General features: G+C 39.3%; 1 protein-coding gene and 2 pseudogenes across 3 annotated transcripts; 1 reads left to right on the top strand and 2 right to left on the bottom strand.

Moving 5' to 3' along the window:
• Window positions 1-2,721: 2,721 nt before the first annotated feature.
• LOC146652633 (uncharacterized) lies at window positions 2,722-11,591 on the top strand. 2 transcript variants are annotated; one of them, XM_085381378.1, is made up of 7 exons: window positions 2,722-2,831; window positions 7,660-7,793; window positions 8,096-8,246; window positions 8,594-8,737; window positions 8,851-8,955; window positions 9,069-9,333; window positions 9,683-11,591. In XM_085381378.1, exons 1-7 carry the CDS (start codon window positions 2,743-2,745, stop codon window positions 9,890-9,892), a joined length of 1,098 nt encoding a protein of 365 aa, XP_085237504.1. In that variant the 5' UTR covers window positions 2,722-2,742; the 3' UTR covers window positions 9,893-11,591. The 2 variants fall into 2 exon arrangements, with proteins under 2 accessions (XP_085237504.1, XP_085237505.1); XM_085381379.1 differs by lacking the exon at window positions 2,722-2,831 and adding an exon at window positions 5,251-7,077.
• LOC146652634 (calcineurin B homologous protein 1 pseudogene) lies at window positions 3,743-5,798 on the bottom strand (annotated as a pseudogene).
• Window positions 10,442-15,100, bottom strand: LOC146652632 (uncharacterized; annotated as a pseudogene). The gene is made up of 12 exons (XR_014907512.1): window positions 14,998-15,100; window positions 13,941-14,015; window positions 13,594-13,832; window positions 13,168-13,271; window positions 12,791-13,053; window positions 12,489-12,686; window positions 12,314-12,400; window positions 12,057-12,155; window positions 11,686-11,840; window positions 11,436-11,564; window positions 11,032-11,208; window positions 10,442-10,653 (listed from the first exon to the last, which is right to left on the bottom strand). The product of XR_014907512.1 is annotated as an uncharacterized LOC146652632 (transcript).
• Between the last annotated feature and the right edge of the window lie 37 nt (window positions 15,101-15,137).

Here is a 15,137-nt window from a genome sequence, read left to right as displayed (position 1 = left end):
TGTTCCCAAACCAGGTGCAGATGTTTGACGTCAGGACGCTCTCGATGGTGCAGGAGTAGAAGAATTATCAGACATAATCACTGCACCTGGTGTTCTCTTTCTGACAGTGAACTGTAAATTTGTAGATGCGTTCCCAGAAACGTACCGGCTTTACCTGAGCTTGTTAACCATCATAAATGATGAGCGTTATGATGGGAACCCATATGGAAAAGAAATAGTAAAAACTTATATGTGATTACTCATGAAAGTGGCCACTTTCATGAGTAAATCATATAAGGCTTACATGATTTACTCATGAAAGTGGCCACTTTCTCATTACTTTCATACATTGTTTTAGTAAGTATCCAAAACATACAAGTTTCATTATATAATTTTTCAAGTGATCTTATATCTATTTTCACTCGTATATGCTTTTCATACAAGTTTCACACAAGACAGATACAAACTTTATAAGATTTATAAATAGCTTTTCCATATGGGAAGGTCACTCTGAAAAGATGGATCCTCTTTCTCTTACACTTAACATTACAGGTGAAACAGTCCATCAAGTCTGTAAGTGCAAACGTTAATTTTCAAGGTTAAGTTACAAAAGATAAATAAATAAAAAAACATACATTTAAAATTAGTCAATATTTGGTGCCTTTGGAGGCACGTTGATATCAAACTAAATATTATTACTATTTTATCTGACAAATGAAATTAGAGCCTCTGGCCTTTTTTATGAACATATACCAAGTTAAGAGTTGACTAAAGCATTAACATTTTTTTTTTAGATATTTGGTAGGCAAAAAAAGATGTTGGCTACGTAAAAATGTCTTTTTTAACTCTTATTTTTATTCCAAGATTCCAGTCGAGCCATTAATATCACCTGATGTGTGTTATAAATGTTTTTTCCTTAAAATATAGCCAGAATTAACACATTTGTAACATAAACAAGAATAAATTATATATCATACTTGCAGCTCAGGCTCTTATATTAAATACATACTAATCTCTGACTCTGAAATTGGGCTGCATTGTGTTTTTATTGGGTGCTAATGTGCTGCAGTGATCTCATTTCTCACTGTTGTGGATGGATGTTTTTTAAGTGCAGTGGGTTAGCACTACAAGGATGGCGGAAGCAGAGCGGGGTGATTTGAGGTGAAATGTAAACAGTGCTAGTCAGGAAGGATTAGCATCCCGTGAGCAGCATGGACTTGCAGCGGCACCCAATACTTGTGACAATGGCAGCCTGTTTTTCAGTGGGCTAAAGAGGTTGTGTGTATGTGTACAGATTTTTCTTTCAGTCACAACGCATGAATGTAAATTTTAAAGAAAAAGAAATTTCCCACAAGTAGTTGAAAGGCTTTTATTCATGTTTATGTCTCACCTTCCTTTTAGAAATCCCGAGGCGCCGCTGTAGCTTACCTGGTCACTCTACACATCCTCTTCCCGCTTTCCTGTCTACTCTGAACTGTCCTGTAAATACAGGCTACAGAAATTGAAAAGATTTCCGTTGTTTGTAAGCAGTCAGCAATCTCTGTACAAAAATGCTCATATCAATTGCATTTGCATATTACAGTGTATTTCTTGTAGTACTTGTGAGATGCTATGTAATAGTAAGTAAACTATGAATGGGAAAAGCCAGATGTTGCTTGGACATCCACTAGATGATGAAATGTTTAATATTTAATTGATATTCAACACTAGTTAACTTGTTTCTGAGAGCTTATAGTGCCAGTGGGAAACTTATTGAAACTGCAGAACGTATTGTGAGAAATGAGTGGCTGTACATTGGCTGTAAAAACTCCAGTGCTGAAAGTGGCTGATCTGCAGCCACTTTCAGCTCAAGGACTTTAACATGCAAAGAAGATGTACGACTCAACGTGCTACACATTTCAGCAGTATTTAAATTAGTTTGGTTGCTCACAAATCTGAATAATTGTTGCTAAATTTGTCACCTGGAACAACTCTCAGTCAGTCATAGACTCTCATTATTGTTTACTGGTTGGTCCACACTGTTGTAGATAATAATTCAAGACTACATATGTAGGGCAGGGTGTCGGGATCATTTGGAAGACTAAAGGATGAGAGTGACATGTAACTCATTTGTCAACCTCATACATGGCTTATCAGTTGAAACATGTAGGTTAGCCTAATATTAGCCACTCAGCATTAATAGTGAATTAAAATGTTCTCAGCACAAAATACTCTTCTTGAACTATATTCAGAGGTTGGTAGAAAACTGCAGGTGAAGGTGATTTTTAAAAAGGACTGGTCAGGACAAATATTAAAGAAGATGCACCTGTGTAAAAGGGGTAAACTTGTGTAGTTAAATTGGTGATCATGTTGATTGATGATGGTGTTGACAGAAATACACACAATCATAGCGCCATGTGATTATTTGGATTATTACAGTAGTGTTTGATAGTGTTATTGACTTTTGTTTTAATTGGGAATTTGTTTTACAAGGAAAAACAAAACAGCAGAGTCGGTCTTGTCTGACCGAGGAGATTCAGTGTGGCCTTGGATTTTGTGCATGTGTGGTTAGCTCTGCCTGACAGTAGGAATTTAAAGAAATAGTTGTCCAAAGTCTTTACAAAATCTGTGGCTTTCCTGTGCTCTTTTATCTGCACTGGTTTGTAGGAATGGATCTAGGGGGGGAAAAGCTGTGGGATTTACATTAATGGCTGCTCTCATTTTGTTCCTGACACTTCTTTTTACCATGTGTTTCCCACCCCCACAGGTCAGTTAAAGCTGAAAATGAGTGCAGTAGGGGAAAGCCCTCTGGACCCTGCCACGCCAGAGTTACGCAAGAGGAAGGGCTCGCCATGCGACACATCAGGGCAAAGGTAAGACCGGCTGCATGCCTTTTTTTTTTTTTTTTTTACTGACAAACATTACACGGATAGAGCCGGAGATACTGTGAATCTTTATTGGTTCATGATCAGCCAAAAGATGAGTAATAAAAACAATTATCAACCATATCAACCTAGCTTTTTTTATCAGTAAGGTTATAAACCAGCACGGTGGCGCGGTGGTTAGCACTGTTGCCGCACAGCAAGAAGGTCCTGAGTTCAATTCCACGATCAGGCCGGGGTCTTTCTGTGTGGAGTTTGCATGTTCTCCCCGTGTTTGCGTGGGTTCCCTCCGGGTACTCCGGCTTCCTCCCACCATCCAAAGACATGCAGCTTGTGGGGATAGGTTAATTGGATAATCCAAATTGCCACTAGGTGTGAATGTGAGTGCGAATGGTTGTCTGTCTCTGTGTGTTGGCCCTGCGACAGACTGGCGACCTGTCCAGGGTGTACCCCGCCTCTCGCCCTATGACAGCTGGGATAGGCTCCAGCGCCCCCCGTGACCCTGAAAAGGATAAGCAGAAGCGAATGGATGGATGGAGGTTATAAACGTCTGAGCTCGTGAAATTATGTCGTAAAATACATGTAAACAAATGATGTTTGTAATTAGAAACCTGAGATAAAGTTTAAAGTATAGATTTGACTTTAGGTCAGTATAAGTTTAAGTGGGGCGTGTAGGAGTGAAAGTTCTCCATGTACTGTATGTGTAAATCTATAAGGCCGATAGGTGATGTAACAGCCCAGCTAGCATTTCTCCAGCAGCTACACTCATCCACTTACCCGCTCATTTCACACAGCAGCGTCCTCCCCCTCCTCACCCTTCCCTCGGTCACCACGCCTGTGTTTTCTGGCTGGCCAATGCACTGACCTACTTTTGCTGTTGTCGTTTCACATACGCACGGTCACATATACGCTCTTCTTGCTGCCACATACCTTGCTGTTTCTCGTCCGTTAGAAATGAAATCACTGGAACTCAAGAATAAATTTAAACACCAGGCTGCGCAAAAGGTTAAAAGAGAAGAATCTTAATTTATTTATTTTCTTTTGATTTTTGTCCAATTTCAATATTATAGAAAAATGCCACAGGTGGATAAAAAGCCAATGCAGGAAAAAAGAGGATCATGAATTTACTTTCACAGTTTAATCTATAACCATTTACTTAAATTTAACTGGCTGTTGTTTTGTTTTTTTGTTTTGTTTTTTAAAAAAAAAAACAATCTTTTTTTTATAAATACCGGTAAGCAGTGTTAAAAAGTATAAATAAATCAATTTGATTGCAAAAAAGCAACACCATGGTAAAATGCATTACAAATATATTAACACTGAAACCAAAGGTCAGAGCTGAAAGCATGATTCAGATTCGATTTAAGCTAATTTTATTTAAGACCAAAAAAGTGGACCACATCAGTCCAGCTCTGAGGTCCTTACACTGGCTGCCTGTCCGTCAGAGGATAGACTTTAAAGTTCTGATGCTGGCCTATAAAGCTCTGAATGGTTTAGGACCAAAATACATCAATGACCTCCTGACCCAGTATGAACCATCCAGATCCCTCAGGTCATCTGGATCCGGTCTTTTATCAGTTCCCAGAGTCAGAACCAGACACGGAGAAGCTGCATTCAGCTTTTATGCTCCTTATATCTGGAACAAACTCCCAGAAAGCCTCAGATCAGCTGAAACACTCAGTTTATTTAAATCCAGGTTGAAGACTCACCTGTTCTCAGCTGCATTTGAATAAAGCACCAAATCCACACTTTAAGCTTAAATTTCAAAACTTACATTTAACTACTGATTTTATCTACTGTTCTGATTTTATCTGTTTTGATTTTATATACTGTTTTGTTTGTTTGTTAATTAGTTAGTTAGTTTATTTGCTTGTTTTATTCAATTTTAAATCATGCTTTTTATTTGTTCTTGTTTCTAATGTCTCTGTAAAGCACTTTGAATCACCTTGTTGTTGAATTGTGCTATACAAATAAACTTGCCTTGCCTTGCCTTAATCTGCATTAATTGAAAATTACAAAAATGTCAAATGTCGTATTTACAAGGGCTTAAATAGCAACAGCATTTTTTTTAACTGAGGGAGGAAAAACATTAAAAATATAATAATCACAAGGTCTAAAATCACCTTAAAAGTTGTAAATGCCAGCATTGAATGTAGATGTATGTATTGATGTGTTTCTTTGGCATCAACAGCAATAAAGCAGAGGTACGAGATGCTTTACAAAATGTACAAAATAGTTTAAATAGCAACATTCAAATAACTTGTGTAACACTTTCTATCCTAACTCTTTCATACAACTTTATCACAAACAAATTACAAAAAAAAAAATGATAACAATAATGAAACTTTATCGCAGGAACCAGCTGCTCATCATCTGTTCCACATCCACCTTTTCCATGACCTTAATAAACTCATTGAAGGAAATGTAGCCATCTCCGTTTGTGTCAGCCTCCTGGATGGTCCTATCAGCAATGCTGCCGAGTTCTTCATCTGAAACGTTGACTCCAACAATCATCCGCAAGACCTGCAGGAGCTCATCTCGGGAGATCTTGCCATCTCTGTCCAGGTCATATAGACGGAAAGCAAAAAGCAGCTTGTTTGTTCTGCTGTTCAGGGGCTCTGTAGCTGAGGGGTTCTTGTTCTTCTCGTTGTCTTGGTCGATTGGTCTGAAGTGAGCCAGGGTCCGCACGAAGCCCCGGAAATTTACCTGGTCCTCTCCCTCAGGAAAGAATCCGTTGGTGATTATATCTCCCAGAGGGTTGATGGCCAACTCGGGGATTCTATGGAAATCATCTCGACTGAGGGTGCCGTTTCCCCCTTTATCCAGGCTGGTGAAACGTCTGTACAGGCGAGTGATCTTCCTGTGGGAAAAGCCAGTTTCCTTCTTAATTTCTTCAATGTCCTCAATTTCCTCTTCTCTGAGTAATCTGCTGAGTAATCTGGACACTCTGGATCCCATGGTGAGATGTTAACGGAACTTTACAATTGAGATGATTCGCTAAGGCGTCTTGCGCAAGCTCTCCAAGTGTCTCTATTAAAGTTAGCAAAAAAGCTAACTAACCGAGCTAAAACGGCTGCTATGTTCGGTTAAAAGTAGTGATGTGTCCTGTGTGTCGAAGCTTCGAATCGCGCGTCGGGTAATCGCGGGGGCGTTTTTCTGAAGCGCGAATCGAGGCTTGCGTTGATTACGTATGCAGTGACGTTCGAGGCCTCGCGGGCAGTCCGTACCACGTGACTGATTCGGGAACTGGTTCACCGGTTCGCGCCAGATTCGAAATAAAATGGGCAGCAAAACACAGCTGATTCCCCCATCACATCGTGTTGTGGAATTGGATTACGTACGTGTTACATATGGAACTCCAAAGTGTTCAAAATTAAATAAATAAATAAGTCATGATGAAATAAATAACTATGTGAATAAATAAGACACAGATATGTAATGTGAGAATGATATTGTGAAATAATTGAACACATTTTGAAAAAAAGGTCATTATTGTGAAATATATTGCATTCTGCTATATAAATTTACTTATTATTGTGAAATATTATTTCATGATCATTATTTTTCACAATAACAGAGATTATTCCTGAGGCATTTTATTTATTCCCAGCCGTTTTTAATCCAAAAAGTCCTTTTTTCAAAGTCAGTCTTTATTTCAAAATCCCGTTTTTCCCAATGGCCTATTTATTTCATAATGTGACTTTTCAGCAGAATGACTTTGTCTGTCAATCAGTGTGAGTGGGCTTGACCTTTGCGCCTATTGGCTGATCGTTTACTATCGACTAGTTTTCCTGGATACCTGCTCCGCGGACGGCTGCTACAGGTAGCAAAAACGTGCTAGGTCAAAAGTCACGGAGGATGGCGGACTGGTGTGAACTTCAGTCAATTCTGCTCATTTTAGCAGATCAGATAGAGAGGGATCATTTACCTGTAGATACTGTTTTGAGTCGTTTAGATGATGTTTCTGAAATGCTTGGGATGATAATTGCTCTTCAAGATGTTAGCATCGATGACAGCATTGTTTAAGAATCGAAAGTTTAAGATCGATTCAGCACCGTGTTCGTTTGGAATACGCCGAGGAAGAACAGTCTTCAAATGTTGGTCGTCCACGTCTTGAAATCCCGGCTGCAGCACTCGGGACTTTCGTGCTGTCCGGGATAACCATCGGGGTAATTGCCGATATGTTTTCTGTGTCTCCGAGCACAATTAGGAGGAGAATGACGGAGGAAGGTCTAAGGTAAGTTTATGCTGTAATTTAACACCTGTGTGAGTCTGTACACAGCATTATTTAGATGTTGACCTTAATTATGACGTTTGATATTGAAATATTATCGCTTACTTTTTTATTGTGAATGTCTAAAATAAGCGGGGCAGCTACGGCTAAAGCTATCGGCGCCATCTCGTTGTTGAGACACGTTTAGCCGGCGCAGTGTTAGCTGTTAGAGTGTGTTAACTCGGAGACTGGGGGCAGTGGAGCCTGTAGGAACCTTTTACACAGAGTAGACCCACCAGCTTTCCACAGTCTACTTACTTATCACATCTTGGTAGACAGCAGGGTCATTAGTGCTTTAAATAGTACATAGTTGAATGTTTCATTGCTGTTTGCAGCTAATTGTTCTCTGATAACACATAACAAAGTTGATGTTAAATAGCAAGTTTATTGAAATGGTTTTGTCTATTTCAGCAGCGTTTTAAATATCATACTTTCTCTGGTGTCTTCGGTAAAGCAAAAACAAGAATACATTTACGTCCTTGGTTCTTTCAGGAAAACGTTTTGTTGAGACTTGCTGTTATACTAAAAAAAAAAAATTATGTGCAGAAAATCTGATAGGTATTCTTCTATTGGGAATGAGGACTTGGATGCAAAAGTGCTGGACATTCAGCGTCATCACCCAAATGCCGGCTGCAGAATGATGATGGGACATCTACGATCCAGAGGCATACACATTCAAAGTAAGCTGATATTGTTTGAATATACAAACACCAGTTTCTGGCCCAGAAAGCATGTGTCAGTGTAGCCATGATGTGATATTATAATGTAGGCATCAAAAATGACTAGGCATGTTCGCATCACTGTTATGCAGTTATGTTCCTGTTTGAACCAGTTTGTACATGATTCTCTCTCCCTAGTAAATCTGTACAGCACCTGGATACTTACCTGAAGCAATGAAGATCTGTCTCATAAGCATTACAGTGTTTACAATACAGTCTTTTTGTAGTTGGTAGTACTAAGACATGATCTGTTTGTTAATCAGGATTTCGACTGATTAACGAGTCAATGAGACGAGTCAATCCAGAAGGGGTCATGATGCGACGGTTATCTATTCAGACTGCAAGGCGTCGTCAGTACAGTGTACCAGCACCAAATCACCTTTGGCATATCGATGGAAATCATAAACTAATTCGGTCAGTACTTGCATCACCTTTTCCCTATTCCATTGAAGTAACAGAATGTATGTATAAAATTGTAAAATGAAGCCTTGAGTTTGTAAATGTCATCTTAAATGCTGTCATATAAGGCCATTTACAGGATTTGCTATAGTCATGTCTGAGGCTTTACATTATGCATGTGATTCCTTGCACTACAGATCTTTCTGTAAAGTGTTTAAGTTTCCCTTCTATTATTTCTTTTACATTCCTGTTATAACATGTTGTCACTTTATATGGAACTGAAATATTGGTCTTGCTTGTATGTAACTGGGGACATGACAATGTTTTTTCTTGTTTTGTTTTTTTTAATTCTGCCTTGTCAGATGGAGATTTGTTGTCCATGGTGGGATAGATGGTTTTTCTAGGTTAATTGTCTACCTTAAAGCTGCCACCAACAACAAAGCTACAACAGTTTTTGATGGTTTCTTGTCAGCAATCAGACAATATGGCATACCATCAAGAGTCCGGTAAGAGGTGTTTAACAAATACAGTATGTCAAAAAACTCTGTATTGGACAGTAGTTATATTCAGATTGTTACTCTCACTGACTCGGATCAAAACTTCTCTACTTTTTTTCCAGGTCAGACAAAGGAGGGGAAAATGTGAAGGTTGCACATTTCATGGTGCAGACAATGGGGGAGAACAGGAACTCTCACATTACAGGCAGAAGTGTTCACAACCAGCGGTAAGGACAAGTAAATTGATTGTCTGTCTTACTTTTTTTTTTTTTACACATGCAATTGTAATAAAACAAATGGTTTCTGAGCATAATTGACTGGTTTTCACTGTGTCTTATAGCATTGAGCGCCTGTGGAGGGATGTATATGAAAACGTCCTTGACCTTTTCTACACAATCTTCACCCAGCTGGAGATTCAAGGACTGCTCAACCCTGGTGAAGAAATTGACTTGTTTGCACTGCACAGATGCTTTTTGCATCACATTCAGCATCATCTTCAGTCATTCCAGGAAGCATGGAATCAGCACGGACTCAGAACAGCAAACAACCATTCACCTCTGCAACTCTGGTTGCTGCACAGAAAGGAGGGACAAGATTTGTCACAGGTACATGACTATTTGATCCGTATTTGTTCTTCTATGTAAAACTCTACTATCTGTAGTTGAGATGAGTTCTACTGTTCGAGTTGGTGTACCAAATATTTCTCCTGTAAGTGAAAATGTCTCTCAAGCCATTCTCTCCTTTTATTCCATCTGTCAGGTATAGATGGCAATACTTTAAACAAAGTTAAATTTGTTATACCTGAAGAGAACCAATCCTGACCTAGAATGGGTGAATGAATAATTATGCCTAAAAAACTCGAATAGGCCCTGACAGACTCAATAAGTCCATCTAGGAACAGCTGCAGGAAACACCTCTTCAGTTTAGATTTAAAACATGTGCATGGTCTTTCAGGTTGATGAGGATTATGGTGTGGACTGGACAGGACCACATAATCACCGCCCATCAAATGAGATCACCATTCCTGAGATTCAGCTCCCACGTGCACTGAGTGAACGAGAGCTTGCTGTGCTACCAAACAGCAACGTTTCACTCAGTCAAGCTTTGGATGCCTACTGTGAAACTGTTCAGTCACTCAAACTTATGTTTGATACCACACCTTAACTCTTCAAAGTAAGCAGGTGCAATATGTTCACACCCCTTTTTTAAGTTTCTACATCTATGGCTTTGTAGCTAATACTGACTCAAAACAGCATAACCAATTTCATTTTCAACAAAACAGTGAGGGGCTATAAAACAGGATTTGTTTTACACAGCTGTCACTTTAATAATAATAAAAATAAGTGACAATAAAATAAGTGATTTGATATTCATTTCTTGGATGTACAGTACATGTCAACTCTGAGCAGATTTAATACAATGCACACGGTACAGTAGTATAAAATCTTAATGCAAATAAATTTTCCAGTAGCGAGAATAAAATAAACATACTGTGTAATTTATAATGTACAGTGAACTGATTTTGTTTTCTAAACTCTTTTTAATATAAACTGACAAAAAGCAATAAATGCTCACCTGTACTGTGTATTTTACACTGTCAAGTGTATTAAAGGAACTAGAACTCACTAGATTGTCCGTTTCTTTGAACACTGAATACAGTAAAGTGATGCAAGAAAGAAAAATGGTCTAATCTTACCATGTGGTTATGGAATCAATCCTAAATCAGACTAAAACCTGAGTCAGTAGAGTTGAGACACACCTGAATGTCCATTAGAAATGACTCATAGGTACAGTAGTGTGCAGGAAGACGTAGTACTTCAAAACAGGTGGAAGACTGCTGTTGACCACTTCCACAGTCATTTCTCTCGGCAAGACTTCCCATCCTGTCCAAAACTTGATGAGGGCTTTTCGTTGTGCACAAGACGCTGCAATGGAACATTGTTTTGAGCTATAATGACATCCTATATTCATTATTTTGAGTCTTTTATGGAGAAATACCTTAAAAGATGAACAATTACATAAAGAGCACAAGACATTTTTGCCCCACTCAAATTGCTGTTGTAGCTGTCATAGATATTTTTATGGTAACAAAGCTAAAAGTAGTTGCATACAATTATAATGCAACTGATAATGCCACCACTCTGTTTTTTATGTATTGCATGGAGGCAGTATGGAGCAAATAAGAAAACAAAATTATACTATAGTGTACTTTGTTAATGACCCGAGATCACTGGACTGTATGTAATTTACCAAAGTATAATCAGAGAAAACCAATAGCAAAATACCTATCGCAGCAGACTTACCATTTTCAATGAAGGACCGAAGGTAGCCTGCCACTCTGCATTTATCCTCAAGAGAGCATTCCTCTTCCTCCTCATCTTCATCTTCTGTGGCATGTCTGATCTTGCTGTCAGAAGCGGCCATAAGCGCTTAAGCCCTTTCCTCAGCTGCTTGACTTGACGGCTTGTTCGTGTTATGACCTACAACAGTGAGACCAAACCAAAACTGAAGTGTGAGTCCGTAAAGTAAAACACACTTTAAATGTTAAATACTTAAAGAACATCCACTGTACTGATAAAGCATTTCAAATGGCCTCCAAAGAGATTTTTTTAATGTATATGAAAAATGTACTTATTCACATCCAAAGGTTTGATTTGCTTTTCTATTTAAAATTTACATTTATTGGGGAGAGTAAGTCCGTACTCACAGCGTGGAATAGCAGACGTTCATACAGCCACTTTCTATTGGTTTGTGTGACACCTGGCAGGTCCCAAGCCAGGGCTAGCTCGAGAACATTTCTTCGTTCCAGTTCTGTTAATTCAGCAGTGCCATCAAGCTAGGACAGAGGGGGAAAAAAATTAGTCAGTAGTAGGTACTGATGGCTATTCAATCTTGTCTCTAAATTTAATATTTAGTGAAATAGTAATTCTTTAAAATAATGGTACAAAAATGCAAACCAGCTGAATAGTGCTGCGGATATCAATATCAGGGCAATCCTCAATCTGAACTGTAGCTGTTTCAGGTGAGCCACCAAAAAGGACATGGATGATTGCAGGACTTATACCAGACACACACGGTCCACCATGAATGAATGAATGTCCCATTATTCTTCCTAATAATAAATAATAAAAATAAAACATAATAAATTCACTTAGCCTAACATTGCATGGGGGTAAAGACAAACAGTTTTGTAACTGTATTCAATCTAGTTTTCATCTTTACGGTTACAGTTAGGATAATGTAACACAAGTAATGCTTTTTCCTTTAGTGCTGCACATGTATTATTTTAAATTACTATTCCTCTTATTTCTGTACATAACTTTCTTACCTGCCACCAAAAACATGTCACTCTCAAGCAAGGTCTGAGAAGTGGACGGAGTCAAGTGTTTTGGCTCACCGTCAAACAGTCTTGTAAGATCTGTGTTCCCTGAAAAGAGTACAGCTAGGTTATGGTGAGTATGAGAAATCCAGGCAGTAATTTTAACACAATTAACTCATTTACATAACAAATACATTTTCTTTACATGATGAAATATTCTCTTATTTAATCCACTATACATGTGCCCAGTCTAGTTTCATACATACCAAAATTCAAATGCAAACCAGACTGTACTAGAGAAACTGCCTTTGAGAAGAAGAATCTCTTCACCCCTTCTCCAACAGCAACATCCCCTAAAAGGAAGAAGAAGAAAAGAACTTGTGAAGTTTCGGATTAGTCAGTCACTGGATTTCTAATGTTTTCACAATACAGAAAAAATACCTTCCAGTTTGCAGCTGACAGGGCCCGCCCACTCTACCTTTGGAGCTTTGTAGAGGGAGATAAGTGATCTCTGTTGATCCACAATACTTTCCCGCAAGTCCATTTGCAGGACTACTGCCTTTCTGGTCTCATACTTTGAAAGTAACTCGGACTTGTAGAGCCAGGCTGCTCTGGTTGCATCTTGTTCACATTTCCACTCTGAAAGGTACACATTTGTATGGATCACATGAATCAAAAGAAATAAAATATATGTATTTTTTGCCATTTGTCTGGTATCTTCCTAACTTAATTCCTGTCACTACCTGGTTTTTCCCCTAGAAGTGACTTTTCCTCATCTTGATGAGATGCATCTTCCTGCACTACCACCATATCACTTGATGATTGCTCTGCTCTTGCTGAGGTTATGGTGGATTCCAAGATGATACTATCTGGTTCCTCTACCCCGCAGGACAGATTCCAGGCATCACTGTTGCTACAGGATGGGACCTCTGACCTTGCTGTTGTACTACGAGTCTGCCTAGCCTGACTTTCAGTAACAGACTGAGGTTCAGCACCACTCAATGAACTGTGAGAGGGATTGGCAGAGATTTCAGCATCCATCACCAATATATATAAAGTGGACTTACTTAGTTTCCACACTATATACTAAAATATATAGAAAATCAAAGATGTTCCTTACCTTGTGCATTTAGTGATGTGGTTTTTCATTTTATTTAAAGGAATGTTAATGTCACAATTCAGGCATTTTGTGGGGGGTCCTTGTTGCTGGAGGGTTGTCAGGCTCTACAGAGAATATGGAGATAAAAAATATATTTAATATACATTTGGTGCATACTGTGATAAAAAATATTTTGACAGTTCTGCAATCGCATTTGCCAACATGAGAAGCAGAAACAAATTGTAAACACAAAATGACATATCTCCTTCTAAACCTTTTCTAACAATTGCTTACATACACATTCAGAACCATTATTACTCATATGCAGTCATGTTTCTAACCAGCTGACAGCTAAAGTGATTTGACACATAGTTGAGCTTAGCTAGCCATTTGAACTAGTTTATTAATACATGCAAATAACATATTGTGACCCTAGTCATTACTCATGTCTTCCAAATCAATACTTTTCTGCAGTGGCCTTATATAGATCAAAGCTTGTCCAATTCCACTCAACGGACTGCGGAGATATCGCACTGTATATCCAGTGTCTGGGCTTGGGATTGTGCACAGGTTACGGCTTCGTGTTGTACCCGAGATTCTCAGCAGTTCAAACCCTCCTGTGTCTTTCAGCTGAGGGAAGGTATCCTCAATCATTGCCTTGACCACTTCTGGGTCATCATCCCTTCCTGTAAAACACATTACTTGCTGTACATTACTACAAAAATGGTACATATAAGAGTAAAAATGTAGTTAAACTGAATCTTGAAATATTAACAAATGACATGTAGCATCACCTTGGAATGAAATCCGTTTCTCTCCAAGTCCAGCTGCTGCTAGGTCAAATTTGACTGCTTTAGCTGGCACTGTGTCTGACATATGATCATGTAAACAGAAGAGAGCGCACAGGATAAATACAAGGCTACCCTACCGCCTACTGGTGTTGGCCAGAGGGGCCGATGGCGCGATATGGCAGCCTGGCTTCTGTCAGTCTGCCCCAGGGCAGCTGTGGCTACAACCGTAGCTGCCTCCACCAGTGTGTGAATGTGAGAGTGACTGAATAGTGGCATTGTCATGCGCTTTGGGTGCCTTGGAAAGCGCTATATAAATCCACTCCATTATTATTGTTATTATTAAATTACTTACGTGTTTAATTTGTCAGCAACTTTCTGCCAGCCCTCTCTCCTTGCTTTTGCAGCCTTTGCAGTGTTCCCTTGCGTTTTAAATAAACTCTGAAACTCCTGAAATCCCTCACTCAAGAGTTCTTGCTCTGCTGCCGAAAAATACCGAGCGCTCTCCTTCGACATTTTCGCCGACCTATCAGAGGGTTGCCGATCAATGTTTCTACTATCGATGTGTAGCCCCTTTTACGACACCCAGTGATGGAGAGACCCCCAAGATGGCGCTCTGAGCAGTCACGTATCGCTGAGCTCTGCGAACCTGGCCTTTTTAAAATATATATTACACACAGTGAACAGAGACTTTATTTACGCCTACGCAATAGTCATCCTTTACTTCTCATTTTGGTATCTATTTGTGAACCAAAATGAACAAACCGAGAAAGACCGATTCTAAGAAGTTGCATGCTAACAGCGGCTCCGTTAGCAAGCTTGCTAATGTTAGCCAAGCTGCTCAGTCTTCTCTCGCCACTGAGATGCCCGCCGACACTAAAAATACTCTCATCGACTCCATGCACGACTATTTGGAGGCAGTTTCCGAACCGCTTCAGTATTCACGGATGGAAGAAGAGTTTCCCCCTCTCCCTATCACTCCATGCGCCTCTCCCGCTGGTAAGCTAAGAAAAATTGCGGATACGGAGACATCTACGGTTCTCTCCCAGCTCTCATCACTTACCATGTTGATTAACTCGAGATCGGATACTCTTGAAAAAATGGTGAGTGACAACTCCATAGCCATCTCCGAGATGAAAAAAGCTGTCCAAGAGAACACTGAACATATCACAGCTGTTAAGGAGTCATTTGATGCTGTCTGTG

This window comes from Rhamphochromis longiceps, linkage group LG15 (assembly GCF_057381845.1).
Source record: "Rhamphochromis longiceps isolate RC_006_pf linkage group LG15, R_longiceps_female_GT1.1, whole genome shotgun sequence".
Classification (NCBI taxonomy): Eukaryota; Metazoa; Chordata; class Actinopteri; order Cichliformes; family Cichlidae; genus Rhamphochromis; species Rhamphochromis longiceps.
This window is presented reverse-complemented; position numbering and strand designations above follow the sequence as displayed.